Source organism: Centruroides sculpturatus, unplaced genomic scaffold (assembly GCF_000671375.1).
Source record: "Centruroides sculpturatus isolate CEXI.00-Female unplaced genomic scaffold, Cexi_2.0 scaffold1418, whole genome shotgun sequence".
Taxonomy (NCBI): Eukaryota; Metazoa; Arthropoda; class Arachnida; order Scorpiones; family Buthidae; genus Centruroides; species Centruroides sculpturatus.
The window spans coordinates 185,873-206,105 of record NW_019385712.1 but is presented as its reverse complement, the minus strand read 5'-3'; the positions used below and the strand labels follow the sequence as shown (position 1 = coordinate 206,105).

The 20,233-nt window shown below is 30.6% G+C and overlaps 2 protein-coding genes across 2 annotated transcripts; both read left to right on the top strand.

The window, feature by feature from the left end:
* Positions 1-2,177: 2,177 nt before the first annotated feature.
* LOC111641446 (uncharacterized protein CG3556-like) lies at positions 2,178-7,725 on the top strand. The gene is made up of 10 exons (XM_023387617.1): positions 2,178-2,211; positions 2,280-2,502; positions 2,573-2,793; positions 3,628-3,850; positions 3,927-4,180; positions 5,011-5,210; positions 5,295-5,528; positions 5,560-5,732; positions 7,403-7,533; positions 7,658-7,725. The coding sequence occupies exons 1-10, from the start codon at positions 2,178-2,180 to the stop codon at positions 7,723-7,725; spliced, it is 1,761 nt and encodes a 586-aa protein (XP_023243385.1).
* Positions 7,726-8,398: 673 nt separating this feature from the next.
* LOC111641445 (uncharacterized protein CG3556-like) lies at positions 8,399-19,682 on the top strand. Its single transcript, XM_023387615.1, has 11 exons — positions 8,399-8,536; positions 10,170-10,380; positions 11,825-11,868; positions 11,933-12,030; positions 15,780-15,862; positions 17,556-17,675; positions 17,762-17,984; positions 18,056-18,309; positions 18,957-19,156; positions 19,241-19,436; positions 19,501-19,682. Exons 1-11 carry the CDS (start codon positions 8,399-8,401, stop codon positions 19,680-19,682), a joined length of 1,749 nt encoding a protein of 582 aa, XP_023243383.1.
* The last annotated feature ends 551 nt before the right edge of the window (positions 19,683-20,233 follow it).

Genomic DNA, 20,233 nt, shown 5'->3' with positions numbered 1-20,233 from the left:
GAACCTTGTGGGCATCCTTTTTTGATTTTTTTCTTTATGTTTATTGTATTTGAATAGAATTGAATGTATCTGTCCTTTAAATAGCTACGTAGTAGTTTATTTTCGTATGTGGAGTCTTGTAATTCATCTATTGTGTTAAAGATATCCTCCCATCTAAGGTTGTCAAAGGCCTTGCTGAAATCTATTGAAATTAGTAGGGCGTGACTCTTCTTTTCCCATGCTCCATAGACAAATTCCTTTACACTTAATAATGCATGTAACGTCGATCTGTTTGGTCTAAATCCATATTGATTTCTGTGCATCTTGTTTTTACTATGTAATTCCCAATTGATTCTTTTAATTATTAATCCGTCTAATGCTTTCCCCATGGAAGGTAATAAACTGATAGGTCTGTAATCCGAAGCTTTCTCCGGGTTCTCTTTTTTTGGGATAAGCTTAATATTTGCCACTTTCCATGTTACTGGAAAATATCCTTGTTTTAGACATTCATTGAACAGATGTACAAATACAATCGGGATTTCATCAAAGGCGTGTTTTAGCATTTCTGCTGTTATTAAATCCAGTCCTGGTGTTTTTTTCCTTCCCATAGTATTTATTGCTTGTTTTACTTCGTTGAATGTGAAAAGTTTGCATCTGTGTTCCTGTTCGTTGTTTGTGTTCTTACTTTGATGGTTTACTGTTCTGTCTTCATCTTCTATTCCATCCAGTGGAAAGTGGAATTCCAGTAATTTTCGCAGGTTTTCCTCAATATTATAGGGATCGTTACCGCTGTTTTCCCCATTCCAGTTTATTATTTCAGGTAATTTTAGCTTTTTTCTTTTCTTAATAACAATGCTGTATGGAAGTTCCCATGGCCCTTTGCTGTTGCATTTGTCACAGAAGTTTTTCCAAGCAGTTGATCGAGTTGTATTGATGTTCTTTTTATATGTTTTAAGCTGATCTTTATATTTTTCTTTCAGTTGTTGCTTTTGTTCGTTGTTTGTTGCACGTTGATATCCTTTTCTCATTTTATTTATTCTCTTTCTTTGTTTTTCCAGTTCCTCCGTCCACCAATGAGTTTTGGTGTTAATTTTTTTCCTCACCAATTTTCCTGCTCGTTTACCAGCTGTTTGCATGTCTTTCGTTAGCATTTCAACATAACGATCAATATCCTGTGTCGATTCAATTATTGGGTACTCATGGTTGNATGAATATGATCCTTAATATGGAATATGTTGTTAAAAACGTTAAAAAATATTTTAAGAAAGTAACTATCTTATAATAAAATATTGATCCATTTGCAGATTATCCCTATTGTGAAAATTATCAAAGTTATTGTAAAAATAATGGAAGGTGTATTCCAATTGAATGGGTATGCGACGGTGCGGCAGACTGTAGAGATAAGTCTGACGAACGCGATTGCCGTAAGTTGTAATTATATTTACATAAATATCAAAAATCAGCTATAAACAATAATTAGTTTCTTCTTATTTATTTTATTTTCTTCAGAAATCAGGTTTTTAATGCCAATTCGCTAAGCATACTACCTGTCAAATGAACCAACTAATATTTACACATANAGACATGGGCAAATGTGGATCTTGCTGAAAGTGTTAATTTCTGCTTTTTATTATTATTTTTACAATTTTATTTCTACAATTTTGTGAAAAATATGTTTATTAGAAATATTCAATATTTGTTTTATGTGAGACTTTTTTTTTGTCTTTTGAAAAACTTTAATTGAGGTAAGAAAGATTTGGATAACAGGAACGTTTTAAGGAATACAAATTACATAAAAAATATTGTGATTATTGTAAAAAACAAATGTATGACTTCTTTTTCGTCTTTCGTCTTTTTGCGCGTTCTTCTTCAACCGTCGTCGGCTCTCGCGAAGTCGGGTCTCGTCCCGCTCTCGTCGTCTCGTTGGCAGATGGCGTTTCGCTCTCCACATTTATATTATATAATAAAGTTGCGACACAGAAGTGCGGTACAGAATAAAAAAGTACAGAACTGTGGCTTCCATGCATTTTGCACAACCTACATTTCGGCTCACACTGAACTTTTTTCTGCCCACCCGTGGTATATAAATTCTGGAACATATCAAGCAAATATAAAACTCCATAAGTGTTTTTTTCAACCTAAACGCTTCAGACAGAACATTCATTTTACTCATATGAATATAATCCTTAATACGGAATATGTTGTTAAAAACATTAAAAATATTTTATGAAAGTAACTATCNTCAAAAATCAGCTATAAACAATAATTAGTTTCTTCTTATTTATTTTATTTTATTTTAGAAAAAGAAGATTATCGAATCGAAGATATACCTGGAGTAAGAGAAAGTACAAAAAGGGGGCTTTCTTGGTTGCTTAAGCAACGAAGATCAGATTGGGGTTGGGGAAAGGACACCAGTCGAGCCATTGTCACACTTCGTCTTTCCGATAGTCTGAATTTCGATCTAAATGAAAGTCAATTAATGTTAAAGCAACTAAAACTTCAACTTTCTGCAACTTTACTCACGTAATGCAAAATATTTTGTACTTAACTATTGTTTACTTGTTTTAGGTAAAAATATATATACGTTTTTCAGAAAGAGCGTAGAAGATATCGAGGCATACGAAATAGCATCCTACGTACATTCGTTACTGGCAATTTGTTCTGATCCGAGAAACTTTCAAGGGTACGATTTAGTTGAATTATTGAAAGAAAAAATAAAAAAGACAAAATCAATTAATCCGATGGTTGCATTGGCAATTTGTAATTCAAATCAAACTCTTTCGTCACGGCAAAAAAAAAATTACAAGAAAGTGCATTAATGATGCAAAATTCATCATACTTGACAGATAAAGGTAAATATCTTATTTAATTAATAAAAGTTTATAAACAGAAAAAAATATGTTTTATATTCTAACTAGCTGCAAGGACCCGCTTAGCTGGGTTTTTGTGGGCAAAAAGTAACGACAGTGAAGATTCAGATAATTACATTATAGCCAATCTTAGCCGTTTTCACAGAATGCAAAAATTAGGTCCCTTCTTTCCAGACAAATTAGGTCCCGATTCTATTTCTGAACGTCTCCTGTTCACGTCCAGTCAAACCAACTAGTTTCAACGTTTCTAAAACGTTACAATCATTCTATAATCGAACCAATATGCAATAACAAATTCGAATTTAAAGCCATTCGAACATTTTTAAAAAGGAAATACATAAAAATATTTATAACAATGTCTGAAATGTTATTAATTTGATACACCTAAGTACTCGATGAAGACTAAAACCTCTCCCTCTCCCGCCCGCGGGTAAATTTCGAAAAATCTCTTTTTAGTGTGCATTCTCATGGCATACCCTACTAAAACGCAGATAAAAAGGAAAAAATCGCAACTAAAATAACACTATAGAAGCCGTTTTTCCGGTTAAGCCTTAATCCTCTCCCTCTCCCTCCCGCGGGGGAATTTCGAAAAATCCATTCTTAGCGTTTTCATGACGTACCCTAATTGTTTACCAAATTTCACCTATTTAGGTTCAGCGGTTTGCTCTGGGCAATGATGAATCAGTGAATGAGTCACTCAGTCAGGNACATAAATATCAAATATAGCTATAAACAGTAATTATTTTTTTCTTATTTATCTTATTTTATTTTATTTTAGAAATAGAAGGTTATCGAATCGAAGATATACCTGGAGTAAGAGAAAGTACAAAAAGGGGGCTTTCTTGGTTGCTTAATCAACGAAGATCAGATTGGGGTTGGGGAAAGGACACCAGTCGAGTCATTGTCACACTTCGTCTCTCCGATAGTCTGAATTTCGATCTACATGAAAGTCAATTAATGTTAAAGCAACTAAAACTTCAACTTTCTGCAACTTTATTCACGTAATGCAAAATATTTTGTACTTGACGATTGATTACCTGTTTTACGTAAAAATATATAGGCCTATACGTTTTTCAGAAAGGGCGTAGAAAATATCGAGGCATACGAAATAGCATCGTACGTACATTCGTTATTGGCAATTTGTTCTGATCCGAGAAACTTTCAAGGGTACGATTTAGTTGAATTACTGAAAGAGAAAATGGAAAAGACAAAATCAATTAATGCTATGGTTGCATTGTCAATTTGTAATTCAAATGAAACTCTTTTGTCACGGCAAGTAAGAAAATTAGAAGAAACTGCATTAATAATAAAGAATTCACCATACTCGATAGGTAATGATAAATATCTCATTTGATTAATGAAAGTTTATAAACAGAAAAAATATGTTTTATATTCTAATATCTAATCAATCATATGTATGTTTCATATAATAGAAATTTTATATATAAATTAATTTTTCTAATTAATAGAAATATATTTTTGCCGCTGCGTGTATGGTATTAGATATCTTGCAAATACAGAATACGCTACTAATATATACAGTACTTTACCTATAGCTACACTATAAGGTACACGTCTGTAGCATATACAGCATCTACCTTAAAGCTAGCTAATGCAGCAGATAAGTATTGTAATGCAGCACTATTAACAGCATTGGGTTAATTGTAAGGTGTACATTTTGTCAAAAAGTTGTTTATGTATTTGAGTAAAAATTAAGAATTTTGTTACCTGAATTCAAACATATTTCAAAGCATTGTATTAATGTCGTTTATTTAATTAAAGAGAGCAATTTAAATTTCAGACTTTACAAATAAGTCTTTCGAAGTTTAAAGTTAAGNTTCTATAGTAAGGTAACATTCCAATAGACAATATGCAAAGCTTTTTTTTCAGTTTACAGCAGTATTTATTACACAAAATTTAAGTAAAGCTTAACATGCCGATCTTGCCCCGATCTCCCCTATATAACATAAATAAGTAAAATGTATAAAGTGTCCGAAGATTTAATAATAACATTTATTCTTCGATTCGGACACGTGCACAGATAAAAGACAAATATCAAATTATTGAAAAAAGGCAAATTTATGATATTGAAATTTTTCTAATCGTCTTTCTTATAAATTTTTAAAAGTTCGATATATTTAATTTTTGAAATTTTCTACAGATACTCGGTCGTATGCTATTATGGCTTTGTGGTGTATGGAAAACCGAATTAAATTATATCAAATAAACTCTTCCACGGATGAAACTTTTAAGTATAATAGAAAAATTCCATCCTTTAGCGCAATAACAGAGCAATTAACGACGTTACAGAATGAAGACGGTAGCTTCGGAAATTTGCACACAACTGCCATTTTAATGCACGTAAGTTTCAATAATTCATTACTACGTAAATACACTGTATGTATTGTAATTTATTCATTTTATTACGTCGATTTATATTAATAGGCGCTATTTTCCGTGGATTTAAACTTCAGCATCGCGGAAGAACAAATTGTAACGAAAGCCATTAATTATATCATTTCGCAACAAAACCAAGACGGATCCTTCGGGGATAGTTTGGCAACTTACTTAATACTTCCAATACTGAATAGAAAAACATTTGTCGATTTGGGAAAATTAAAATGCTCCATGGTCGAACCACGTTGGTATCTGAATTTCTTTTGGTATTTACAGTTTCCACATTGATTATTATTAAATTATTTTAGGTAAGGTTACAATGCAGGAAGAAATCGATTCTAAAAAACTCCCGAAGCACCGTGTTAGCTACTTTATTTTCGTTGGACAAGACAAAGATATCATTTTTAATATTTTATTGAACGTTCCCGTTAATTCGACGTTTTACGACGTCATGCGATTAGCTTCAGAATTAGATAATAAATTTCGGTAAGTTTTTATCATCTGTTTCTTATCTCCGTGAAATTCTTACCCACACATCAATTCTTATATTGAAAAAGGTAGTTTTGTGGCTTTTGTTTAAAGTTATTAATTAAGACCGTTTTTTTTTATTAATACAATACCCTAGTGTGTAGAACACGAGGACATGAGATTACTATTCTTAATGATTCCCATTCCATTGTTAATTTTCCAGACGAGGCAAGTAATTTTGTCACTTTTTGGCCAGGGTGTCAGCTAATTGCAAGTTTTACAGTATTAACATATCAATGGCTTTATTTATTTATTAAAGGTGTTTGATGAATATTCAAGGAATGAGAAGGATAAATTATCATCTACATTAATACTAATAAGAGTAAAAATTTTTATATATCTATTTCTAATGGCTTTGCTTTCCACTCTATGTATTTTATGTATTACAGAACGTAACACATATAGCGCATAAATTATTGAAATATCTTTGACAAAACCGTTCATCATTTTACTTTTACATTCTCGGTTGATGTATATAACGGAGGGAAATTATGACGATGGTTGAAAACATTATTCCCTAAAATTTTTACATTTCTAAAGTTGGGAGATACCTTGATATGTCAAGAAATGCAGAAATATTTAATGGTAATTTCTGTATATTTTGATGTTAGCATGTGGGATTTTGTTCACCTTCTATGAAGTTTAATAATTCCTGTGCTTTTTGTGGAAAATTTCTAAAATTTTGCAGGAAGTTTCGATTATTAGATTGATCAATGCTGTTAAATTTTTATGATTATAGGTCGAGGGAGTAGGGTAATAAAAAGGCTCCTGTGTATTACCAGTAGTGTAGAATTTAACGACGATTTTACTCGTTATTAGCATTTCTTATAAAACTCATTTCAACCTTCAAAATTAAGCTTTTTGTTATTTCAAATACCTGAAAATATAAAAAGTTGTTTTAATAAAATATGATAACAGATGACGCAACCGAAATTTTAAATGTTGCCGAGAAAGTTGAGCTGGTTCATTTTTTCAGTGTAATAGAAAATGCATTATACATTCATCTACATTTTATTGTCCAAACATGATTAAAATTTCTAATTTTGTAAACATTTTCATAGTATTTTAGAATTTAAATGATGAAATTCTATTCTTGTTTATTTCATAATTGAATTTATAATAACTCGATAAACCATACCATTTAACCAATTCAACATAATTACCACTCGATACGGTAAACACATGTTTGCTGTTCTTTTATGTACAGTATCCCATTCTAAGACGAACCCCTTGTAATCCGTAAAGTTTGTACCATTTCTCTATTTAAAATAATGCACGAATCAATTTTACTAGATACTCGAAACTCACATATAAATTAGATATAACTAACGTGTCATGTGTATTTTTTTGTCACTGTCTTTGACTTAATTAACAACAATTCTAATTTCTATTATCTACTGAAAAGTATCTTTCAATAGTAAAAGATGGCATCAAAATGTACACACAATATCCTGAACCTGTTATTCACTTGTCTCAATTAGTTCGGATTGGCGCGACCATAATGTATATAGTAAATAATTTTACAGAGGTTATTATACCGGGAATTTACTGTATTAAGATTATTAAAATTATACTATATGCCACTAATTCAATTATCTTTATATAAGACGACATTTAAATCGTTTCAGATTTAAATATAATGATTATACTTGGGGAAAATATATATATATGATATTCGGCCTAGTCAATGATCCCGAAAAAAAAACTTACTGGCAACTTTATAAAAAAGTCGACAATTCGACAATCTATTTTGAACAATGTAAGTTTTTCAGTCATTTTTATGCTCACTTCCTAATTCGTTTTATTATTTACATAATTGTTTAATGTTCTTCTTAATTCGATTCTTACAAATATGCGAAATTATATTTTTATATATTTTGCAGCACCCGATAAAGTGATTCCTGAAGAGAACGATGTATACGTTTACTGGTATAAACCATTGAACGACTAAAAAACTTTTACTGTAAGTTTTGTCATTTTATAAATACTAAACGCAATAGCAATAAAATTGTGATTTTACCGTGAGAAATGGTATATTATCGAATATATTATCTAATTTACATATACTCAATACTACTGTATTTTTTGATTGATAGTTGAACCGCAATTCTGAAACACCTGAACCAAGTTCAGTTGTTTAAGAGTTTTTGAACACCTAAACTGTAACCGAGAATTTAATTTTATGAAATCGTGAATTTTTGTTTTTTTAATATTTCTTCTATTACATATAACAAAGAGAAAGAGTATGACGTTTAGTCAAAACATGGCACTCCCAGATTTTCCTTTATTTAGATGTTTTCTCTGAGTTTGATATTTGAATCTCGCTCCACCAATTTTTCTACGACATTTATTAATTAAACAATCAGACATGTGTAAAGTCTTAACGTTGAGGCTCAATTGTTACAAAGGTAAATTTTAAAAAGTACATAGAAAATAGTGAATAATTATATATTTTTATTTCGGTGTAATTATAATTAACGTAACTTTTAACTAACATTCAATTATATAAATGTAAAATTAACGAGAAACACATGAAATAGAAACGGTTTATTGGTATAGATATTTAGATTTTAGATATTTGTTTTTTAAAGAAAAAAATGCGTAAAGTGTGATAAAAATGCAATATGGTATTTTGGTCTGTATTAGAAAGAATGGGCATGAATAAACAGTTTCCTGGCATTATAATTGATATATATACCAAAATTACTGCAAGAGTGACGATATTAGCCGAAATGACTGATTCATTTAGTATTGATATTGGAGTTTGGGATAAAATTTTGAGCCTATTAATTTTTAATTTTTACGTTAATAATCTGATAATTCGACACGCTAAATTTTTCTTACCTGGAGTTCTCTCTCTGATCAAGTTGAGTTACATATATTAATGCATGCTGACGACACTGTAATTCTTGCTAATACCACACAAATGTCAAAATGTAAAATTGCAATTTTGGAGAAATTTTCTGTGTCTATGGATTAACTATAGATGTTTCTAAAACAAAAGTAATGGTATTCGATCATACAGAGAAAAATGGTTTATTATAATCAGCTTCTACAGGTCGTTACGAATTACATCTACTTGGGAGTATTATTTTTATCTTCTATATAATGTATACAGGCTAAAAATTATTATATATATATATATATATAAGTCTAAAATAACAATAAATTCAATATGGCCTATTCTTTCAAGAGCTACAATTAATTCTGCTTAAATCTATGTAAACTTATTTGGTTCGATAATTTCGTCTGTATTACATTATGCTGCTCCTCTATGAGCAATTACTTAGATTGAAAATTTTATAAATCGACACGGTTTCTCTTTCCTATGGTTGTCTCAAGATCTTCATTTGATCGAAATCTATCAAACGTTTGTTACAAGTGTATGCTGTGAACAAACCATACAAAAAGATAGATTTTGCTGGGGGATACAACTTATATGTGTACAGATTATTTGTTTATGAACATAACTCGTTATGTTCATAAACCAATGAGGTGTAGTGAAAATTATATTTTGACATACAATAGTACTCTACTGATATATTCTGAGAGATTTTGTAGTAATTGTAGTATGCAAGTGTACGAATCTTGTAAACATGTTATATTTTATTGTAAGAAACCTTAAGCTACCAGAAAAGGTATTTAATAGAATATAGATCCTGGGAAGATATAATCAATTTATCGCGATTTCCATAAAATGACTATTATTCTGTATTTAATATTCTAATATTTTGTATTAATCAATAACATGAATTTATTATGTTGCACTAACTTCACTTTTATGTAATATTCTAACCCCCTTGTAACGAACCCATCTTTTATTTGCCCGGTTCTTCATTCTCTCATTATTCTGGAAAAAAGTAAGTATCAATAACTTTAATAAATCGTAGAGCTCGCCATAACTTTCAATAATGTTACTCAAAACTAAAAGGATTACTGTTCAGTGGATTTATGCACTCGGCTACCAGTGAGAATTTTCAGATATCTTTAGAAAAGTAACAGGATCAAATTAATTCAAAAATTTCCAGATTATTTTTTCTTGTATTCATACTGACAAAATAATTTTACTTTATGATCTATTTTTATATTTTTTTACTTTATTAATTGTTTGTATTATTTTCAGGAGTGTTTCAGAAAATATGATGTCATTCACTTTCCGTAGATTTTCTAACATTGAAATCGAATCTACATATTTTTATTTGCATTTATTTCTATATACAACGAAGAATAATGCAACGTCAGTTAATTAATTAAAGTTTTAAAATGTTTTCAAAGGATAGTAGTCCTACGTAATGCTATTTTAAATGTAATAAAGTACTTAATAAATTTTAATTAGGCATGAATATCCNAATTTTTAAAAATTATTTTATTAACTTATTTATTTCTGTTTTGTAGCATTCGACAGAATTACATATTAAAATAATAAATAATCATATTCAAGAGAGAAAGAATTTGTTTTCGGAAGAAGATGAATTTCAAAAAGTATTAGAAGGACGATTTGCTTTCATTACTGAAGAATTTGCCATGAAACAGGAATTGAAGCAATATGATGATAAAGAAGTTCTCATTTCTAGTGATTCTGTTCAAACTTTTACAATGGGATATGGTTTGACGAAGGGATCAATTTATGAGCCAATNTTTGTCTGACTGTGGTTTGCCTATTTTTCATCTCGACAACCGTGTTAGATAGATTAAAATCGAGATTGGATATTGAATACTTTATGACTCCGAGATTCCAATTAATTGTATATGAAGTGCCGGTGTAGAAGAAAATCACGAAAGTTAAAAGATAATTAAATTTTGCAGTTGGGCATTGTAACGATGTTTCTTTCTTTGTATTGCTTCACGTAAACGTGTGAATTAAACAGGAATATAAATTTAATTATATTTTGAATTTTCATTTATGCAAATAAAGAATATTTACAATAAAATGTTTCTATTTACATGAAAGTGTGAGACTCACTACGTAATCTGTTTACTTACTTAAATCATAACATAACTTCCTAACAAATAACAAAAACCAATAGACAGCTACCATATTATAATGAAAGTTCTCATTGATGGATTCAGGACTATTAATGGCATTGGGTGTGTTTTTTTTTCTGTGTTTTCAGGAGAAAGAGAAATTTTCTTTCACACATATGTTCTTCACCCGGAGTGCTCGGTCTTCCAGGCTGAAGTCCTTACCATTCTTTTCGCAGTTCGTTGGTGTGAGGAGAACCTTGTTGGAAGGGCGATTAACATCATCGACAGCTTTGCGGCTTTGCATGGCTTCATAAAACAGGACAGTCTTCATTTACTGTGCAAGGACATTTTCAACATCATCTCAACTAGTACCAACAATTTTTCTATTGAGTGGACGAGAGAGCACTGTGATACTCCAGGGAACGAAAGAGCTGACTAGCTGGCGCAGGATGCCGCCGACTGTCGTGACATCTTCACTAACTACTATATTCTTCCAGCCTCGAGACCTAGTCTTCTCTTTCGAAAGGAAATGATTGACATTTAGCAGCACGAGTGGGAATCTATATTTCAAGATCATATTTGCAGGTGCTACCTTCCGAGCATCGAGCGACATCTCCACTGTCGGTGGTTTAGTCCAAACTTTTAGTTGACTCAGTTTCTCACGCGACACGGGCAGTTCAACACGTATCTCTGTTGATTCCATAAGTCAAGTTCAAAGCTGTGCAGTTACTGTAGAGAAGAGGACGGGGTTCGGCACTATATTTATACCTGCCAAATGATTTATGACATAAGGCAACTTGTAAAACTTAATTTGCATGCTAAAACTGGGAATTGGCCCTGTGAACTGAGCCTTTTTCTTCACAACAAAGTCAACTACCTCTTGCTGAAAAATCTTATCAAGCGGTATTTTGAAAGGACATGCATTCTGTAAATAGCTTTTTGTGCCACAATGTTGTAATATGCGTCTGGTAATCGTTTTGTGTCTTCTGCCCTTCTGTTCACATGCGAAGTACCAACTGTCAAATTTGCTGTACCTGTTGGATCATGATATAACACGGTTTTATCTTGGCGTTTATATCGCCTAGATAATACTAGTAATGGAAATTTATGGAAAATTGCAGGAGTACAAGTAACTTGATTTCTGAAAGTTTCCTCTATTTTTAAAAGAAAAATTTAACGTGAATATGTTTCAGATCGATCGTATTATGAAATTCGACGCAAAAGAAAAAAGAATTATTGAAGGAATTAATTTTAACCTCTTCAAAATCTTACAAGAAGAACTAAAATTTACGTAATAATACAGTTATTTATTTTTCTGTAATTTCTCATAATACCAGTGATTTATATAATACTAGCAGACCCCGCCACGCGTTGTCGTGGCTCAAAATGTATCTATTATAAATGTATAACATTTCCCCCGTGGGGAAAAATTTTTCGAAAAATTATTTCTTAGTGTACATTCTTTTGACTACCCTATTAAAACGCAATCAAAAACGCAAAAACCCGCATTTAAAATAGTATAAATAGAAGCAGAGTTCTTTACCGTAAGCCTTAATCCTAAACCGTAATCGAAATTCCCTTCAGTGAGGGGAATTTCGACACGTATATTATATAAAAACACGTGCGTAATCGAATGCAGCGTTGTGTCAAAATTTCAAAGGAATCGGTAGAAACAAACGAACATTACATTTTTATTAATATCTGCTGTAGTTCATTTTCACACAAAAGCATAATGCCTCACAGAAAAGCAAACTTAGGGCGTCGTACTCGTAGCGCCATCTGTTGGACATAAAATTCTTAACCTAGATTATATCTTTTAATTTATATGAATGTTTAACGGAATAATATACAGGGAATGTCCACCCTGAGATTCCATTCTAAATATTGGTGAAAGAATTTTTGAAATCGGATGAGTAGTATCGGAGATTACCTGCTGCAGGTAATCTCCGAACAAACTTACATACATACATAGAAACATTACCTCTTTAATTAATATGTATTCTAGATATGTGTAGTTTGATTTTAATGTATTATGTCTGTAGAATTAATGGTATGCAAGCTGTATGAAATCAAAATATGTTTGGGACTTATGAGTCCCATTAGGCCTGAGGGAATATTTTTTGTAAATGTTAGAAATTTGTATTTTCTACATTGTGTTTTATAAATTTATGAATTTGTTTAACATTTTTATAGTTAATATACATATAAGACTTATATATATATAAATAGATAATTTTANTAACAGTCATCTACAGATGTCGGTTCGTGACTTAGATTTTATTTAAGTTCATTTCGACACGACCAGATATACGTCACTCTCGTCTAAATTCGGCTTGAGAATTTTTTTGTTCAAAAATAAATGTAAATTCTTCTTCATACAAAAATAAGCCAAGCCCTGAAAATAAGACCTAGCGCAACTTTCAGAGCATACATTAATATAAGGCACTGTCGTATTTTTGGGGAAACACGGTAAGTGAATCATGCTCGTTCACATCGTCAGCATTGACTTCCAAATCTAACAAGATTAACAACTTTTTGAAATTGATCATATGAGCGACATGTCAAGTTTATGGCGTTGTTTCCTTCTCGTTTTTAAAAAAACAATGGGCAAAGTTTCTTCCAGACATCATTCAATGTGTTTTTTGAAAATTTTATTCCATGATTTTCCAATGATTCTTACGGCATCTTAAACATTCAATTGTTTCCAAAAGTCTTTAACAGATATTTCAATGTTTTGAAATCCAGGTTTTAAAGGATTCTCTTCCTCAGATCTCTAGCTTTTGATTGGTCGGTTTCCTGTATCTAGACTATTTCGAGCTACCAAAGGTTTAATTCGACAATGTGTTTTAATCCGATCAAGAGATATTANTAATTGAGAAATTTTTAATTTACATTTTAATTTTTTTTATTCACTTATCTGTTAATAAACACCACTTCTGATGATAAAATGAAAAATACAAAAAAATTTTATCAAAAAATGAAAATTCCGGCAATAAAGGGCTAATTACTCTAATAAAAGGGGAATGGATGAGTCATCTGAGGGTCGAAGTTAACACAAGTTCCCTTCCAGATAATATATACTATATATTATTTTTATATTATTTCGACTATTTTTACAATATTCGACTACAATTCGCAATTTTGCATGCGTTTATTTGCATATTTTTTCATATTATGTAATGTCAGGGTGAGTTAATTTTCCGGAAAATTTTTCGAGTAATCTTCTGATCTAAGTGAAGTCAAATGACATGAAAACTAGTAAAATTACAGCAATAACATGAAGAAAAAAGCTATTCTTCAACGTTTGTTTACGTTTTAACATTGAACACGTGATTTTGAAGTCATTGGTTCTTCGCGGGAAAATCCTGATTAGACAGTTCTGAAAAAACACTCATTAATTGATAATGATTCAGTCGTAGTATAAATGACTAATTAGAGAGTAAAAGACGTATAAACAAGAAATTTAAAGCTAATTAACGGTAAGGTCTCCCATAGTCTTACTAAAGGAAGGTGAAGTTTCAAGGGAATATTTATGACTAGAGATGAACTGATTTGTCAGTGTTACAGTCTGACAACCTAAACAAAGCCAATCAAAATAATTATATTTAAAACATGTATTAAATCTTAAATATTAAAAAAAAAACAAATGCGTATCGCTTATCACACTGTGAAGCCGACGCCATGACAGTACATGTAACTCGACACACTCCGGTCATAAATCAATCTTTCAACGTAAACATCGGCTGGGTTCTATCGAAGCGATAATGACGCGGTTTGTTTTCTTAGACGTAGAAACACTTCAACTTTGTAACTACTGTGTTAAACAATACGATTTTTTAAATTAATTTTTTTTATGAAAATACGTGGAACTGTTGTCTTTTTAAAAATTTTTTCTCGTCAATTATAAAAACATATGCGATAATCAGAGAGACTGAAGTGTTTACAGACAAAATAAAAAGTCAGCGTGTCTCTAGCCCGAAAATTAAGAAAAATATGGCAATTTTAAATTATTTTACAAAAAATCACGGTCCCAAGGCTTGTTATTTTAAAATTAATTCCGTCTACATTATGAGTGCCTAGCGAACAAACAAACATCCTTATTTATATAAATAGACGATTATACGGTACGAAAACTATAAGTTAATACTTTTTATTATTTANAGACGTAGAAACACTTCAACTTTGTAACTACTGTGTTAAACAATACGATTTTTTAAATTAATTTTTTTTAATGAAAATACGTGGAACTGTTGTCTTTTTAAAAATTTTTTCTCGTCAATTATAAAAACAAATACAATAGTCAGAGAATGAAGTGTTTACAAACAAAATAAAAACACAGCGTGTCTCTAGCCCGAAAATTAAAAAAAAATACGGCAATTTTAAATTATTTTACAAAAAATCCCGGCCCCAAGGCTTGTTATTTTAAAATTAATTCCGTCTACATTATGAGTGCCTAGCGAACAAACAAACATCCTTATTTATATTACAAAAAATCTCGGCCCCAAGGCTTGTTATTTTAAAATTAATTCCGTCTACATTATGAGTGCCTAGCGAACAAACAAACACCCTCATTTATATAAATAGACGATTATACGGTACGAAAACTATAAGTTAATACTTTTATTACTTAAAAATACGTTACATATTTGTTCGTCATAAGTGATTCGTTTATTAACGGCAGCATTTTCTTACGAATTATCTTATCAGAGTACCTTTGAAATTTACATTCTATCAACTTTTTCTAAGTATTTTAAGACGTGTTGATATAAATTCTACGAATTTAATCAGATTTTATTTTTTCCTATACTTTAAAGTTCGTTAGAAGTTCAAGAAATGAAGAGATTCTTGTTGCACGNAAATACGTTAAATATTTGTTCGTTATAAGTGATTCGTTTATTAAACGCAGCATTTTCTTAAGAATTATCTTATCAGAGTACCTTTCAGGTTTACATTTTATCAACTTCCTCTAAGTATTTTAAGACGTGTTGATATAAATTCTACGAATTTAATCAGATTTTATTTTTCTCCTGTACTTAACAGTTCGTCAGAAGTTCAAGAAATGAAGAGATTCTTGTTGCACGTCTTCATTTTTCTTATTTATATGACAAATGCCGATGTAGTATGTAAGTAAAATTATAAGTAAATGTTTATTAATTATTACAAAGTATTATTTCTAAAATTCCAGACATATTTAAAATAATCATATTAAACGTATTTAAAAAATTCAACCGTATACTAGACATGATATTACATTACATATGTAATGGTAACTCCAGTATATATATAGTATATTATACAAAATTAATTGTGAAAATTAATATACTCTATAACTATGTAGTATATACTATTAACTATTTAAAATTACAAATTTTGCACTTGATAGTTGCGAAATTTACGTATTTATGCTGTGGAGAGCAACTTCTGGCATTTTTTCGTACTTATTTAGCATTTCAGATATTAATAATATTAAATTAGTATACTATATAAAGTTAATTGTGGAAATTAATATACTCTATAACTATGTAGTATATACTATTAACTATATAAAATTACAAATTTTCGGCTTGATAGTTGTAAAATTTACGTAACTTATGCTGTGGAGAGCATCTTCTGGCATTTTAAAGTTATTTTTTCGTACTTATTTAGCATTTCAGATATTAATAATATTAAATTAGTATACCAGAATACCATTAAGCGCTCAGATAGCCACACAGCTTTAATTAAGCACGAGTGTCACGGGTCTGGTAAATTGTATACTGTATGCCATGATCTAGTAGATGAACTAACTATATCCGCTACTTTCATGCGGTATAATACTAGCTTAGTGACGTAAGATATCCAAGTTCAAACAATCGTATACAGAACTCATTAGTTCTCATGTTTTCAATCCTCATCGATCCTATTGATACTTGGTTTTATACAATTATATTACAGAACGTTCTCTATGTCAGGAAAAATTCTTTCCAGAGAGCTAATGTCTCTGATTATTTTTCAATGTTCGGTTAAGCCACTGACTCCACCTTTTATTGATTAATTAAAACAATGCTTCTATATTAATGACTAAACTATTGAATATGCATTGTATGCTGGCACAATGAAGTGACCTCTCAACCAACACTTGGGAAGTTTTCCATCTTTATTTAGTTAGTACGCCGTGCTATACATTTGCGTTTCGGGTGTTCACCTCTCTTCAGCCAACTCACTCGAAATTTCAGACACCTGACCAATACATGGCGTATCTGTAGACAACCATAAAGGTCACGTAATGACTATCATAAATGCCATTCCCGTACACTTTTTTCAATGACACAATCGGGTTTTTTAAAATCTCAATTTACAACGTACAGGCAGAGTGATTAATAAACACTAACTATTCTGTGACATAAATCTAAGTAAACCATTACATAGAAATTCATTTTCATTCGTTAACACATTTTATAGGCTATCATCCCGACATCATCATCCAGATATATGCAAATTGGAAAACTGGATGATGATGTCGGGGTTGTNAAAATTGCGAAACAGAAATGAATACAGAATAAAAAAGTACAGAACTGCGGCTTCCATGCATTTTGCACAACCTACATTTCGGCTCCCACTGAACTCTTTTCTGCCCACCCCTGGTATATAAATTCTAGAACATATCACGCGAATATAAAAATCCATAAGTGTTTTCTTTTAAACGTAAACGCTTCAGACAGAACATTTATTTCATTCATGTGAATATGATCCTTAACATGGAATATGTTGTTACAAACATTAAAAAATATTTTATGAAAGTAACTATCTTATTATAAAATATTGATCCATTTGCAGATTACACCTATTGTAAAAATGATCAAAGTTATTGTAAAAATAATGGAAAGTGCATTCCAATTTCATATGTATGCGACAATGACTTTGACTGTACAGATGGGTCTGACGAACGCGATTGCCGTAAGTTGTAATTATATTTACATAAATATCAAAAATCAGCTATAAACAGTAATTATTTTTTTCTTGTTTCTTTTATTTTATTTTAGAAATAAAAGGTTATCGAATCGAAGATATACCTGGAGTAAGAGAAAGTAGAAGAAACGGGCTTTCTTGGTTAATTAAGCAACGAAGATCAGACTGGGGTTGGGGAAAGGACACCAGTCGAGCCATTGTCACACTTCGTCTCTCCGATAGTCTGAATTTCGATCTAAATGAAAGTCAATTAATGTTTAAGCAACTAAAACTTCAACTTTCCGGAACTTTACTCACGTAATGCAAAATATTTTGTACTTGACGATTGATTACTTGTTTTACGTAAAAATATATATACGTTTTTTCAGAAAGGGCGTAGAAAATATCGAGGCATACGAAATAGCATCGTACGTACATTCGTTATTGGCAATTTGTTCTGATCCGAGAAACTTTCAAGGGTTCGATTTAGTGGAATTATTGAAAGAGAAAATGGAAAAGTCAGAATCAATTAATCCGATGGTTGCATTGGCAATTTGTAATTCAAATCAAACTTTTCCGATACGGCAAGTAAGAAAATTAGAAGAAATTACATTAACGAAAAAGAATTCACCATACTTGACAGGTAATGATAAATTTTTCATTTGATTAGTAAAAGTTTATGAACAGAAAAAATATGTCTTATATTCTAATATCTAATCAATCTTATTTGTGTTTCATATAATACATTTAATGTTTTTAATTAATAAAATTATATTCTTGTCGCTGCGTGTATGTATTAGACATCTTGCAAATACATAATACGCTATTTATATATACAGTACGTTACCTATAACTACACTATAAGGTACACACGTCTCTATCATATTCAGCATCTACCTAGAAGCAAGCTAAAGCTACAGATAAGATAGATATAAGTATTGTAATGCAACGCTATCAACAGCATTAGGTTAATTGTAAGGTATACATTTTGTCAAAAAGTTGTTTATGTATTTGTGTTAAAAATAAGAATTTTCTTACCTAAATTCAAACATATTACAAATCATTGTATTAATGTCGCTTATATAACATGAAATGTAATACAACTAAAATGTAGATAGTGTCCGAAGATTTAATAACAACATTTAATTTTCGATTCGGGCAAGTGCACAGATAAAGGACAAATATCAAATTATTGAACAAAGGCAAATTTATAATATTGAAATTCTTTTAATCGTATTTCTTATAAAATTTTAAAAGTTCGATATATTTAATTTTTAAAGTTTTGTACAGATACTCGGGCGTATGCTATTATGGCGTTGTGGTGTATGAAAAACCGAACTAAGTCATATCAAATAAACTTTTCCACGGATGAAACTTTTAAGTATAATAGAAAGGTTCGATCTTTTAGCGCAATAAAAGAGCAATTAACGACGTTACAGAATGAAGACGGTAGCTTCGGAAATTTGTACACAACTGCCATTTTAATGCACGTAAGTTTCAATAATTCATTACTACGTAAATACGCTGTATGTATTTTGTTTTATTAATTTTATTACGTCGATTTATATTAATAGGCGCTATTTTCCGTGGATTTAAACGTCAGCATCGCGAAAGACCGGATTGTAAGGAAAGCCGTTGATTATATCATTTCGCAACAAAACCAAGATGGATCCTTCGGGGATAGTTTGGCAACTTACTTAATTCTTCCAATACTGAATAGAAAAACATTTGTCGATTTGGGAAAATTAAATTGCTCCATGGTCGAACCACGTTGGTATCTGGATTTCTTTTGGTATTTACAGTTTCCACATCAATTATTATTAAATCTTTTCAGGCAACGTTACGATGCAGGAAGAAATCGATTCTAAAAAATTCCCGAAGCACCGTGTTAGCTATTTTATTTTCGTTGGACAAGACAAAGATATCATTTCTAATATGTTGTTGAACGTTCCCGTTAATTCAACGTTTTACGATGTCATGCGATTAGCTTCAGAATTAGATATTAAATTTCGGTAAGTTTTTATTATCTGTTTCTTTTCTCCATGAAATTCTTACGCACACGTCAATTGTTATATTGAAAAAGATAGTTTCGTGGCTTTTGCTTAAAGTTATTAATTAAGACCGGTTTTCTTTATTAATACAATACCTTAGTGTGTAGAACACGAGGACATGAGATTACTATTCTTAATGATTACCATTGCATTGTCAATTTTCCAGACGAAGCAAGTAATTTTGTCACTTTTCGGCCTGGGTGTCAGCTAATTGCAAGTTTACAGTATTAACAAATCCATAGATTTATTTATTTTTTAACGGTGTTAGATGAATATTGAAGTAATGAGAAAAAGAAATTATCATCTACGTTAATACTAATTATAGTAAAAATTTTTATATATCTATTTTTAATGGTTTGGCTTTCCACTCTATGTATTTTATGTATTACAGAACGTAACACATATAGCGCATGAATTATTGAAATATCTTTGATAAAACTGTTCATTATTTTATTTTTACATTATCGGTTGATGTATATATCAGAGGGAAATTATGACGATCGGTGAAAAAAATTA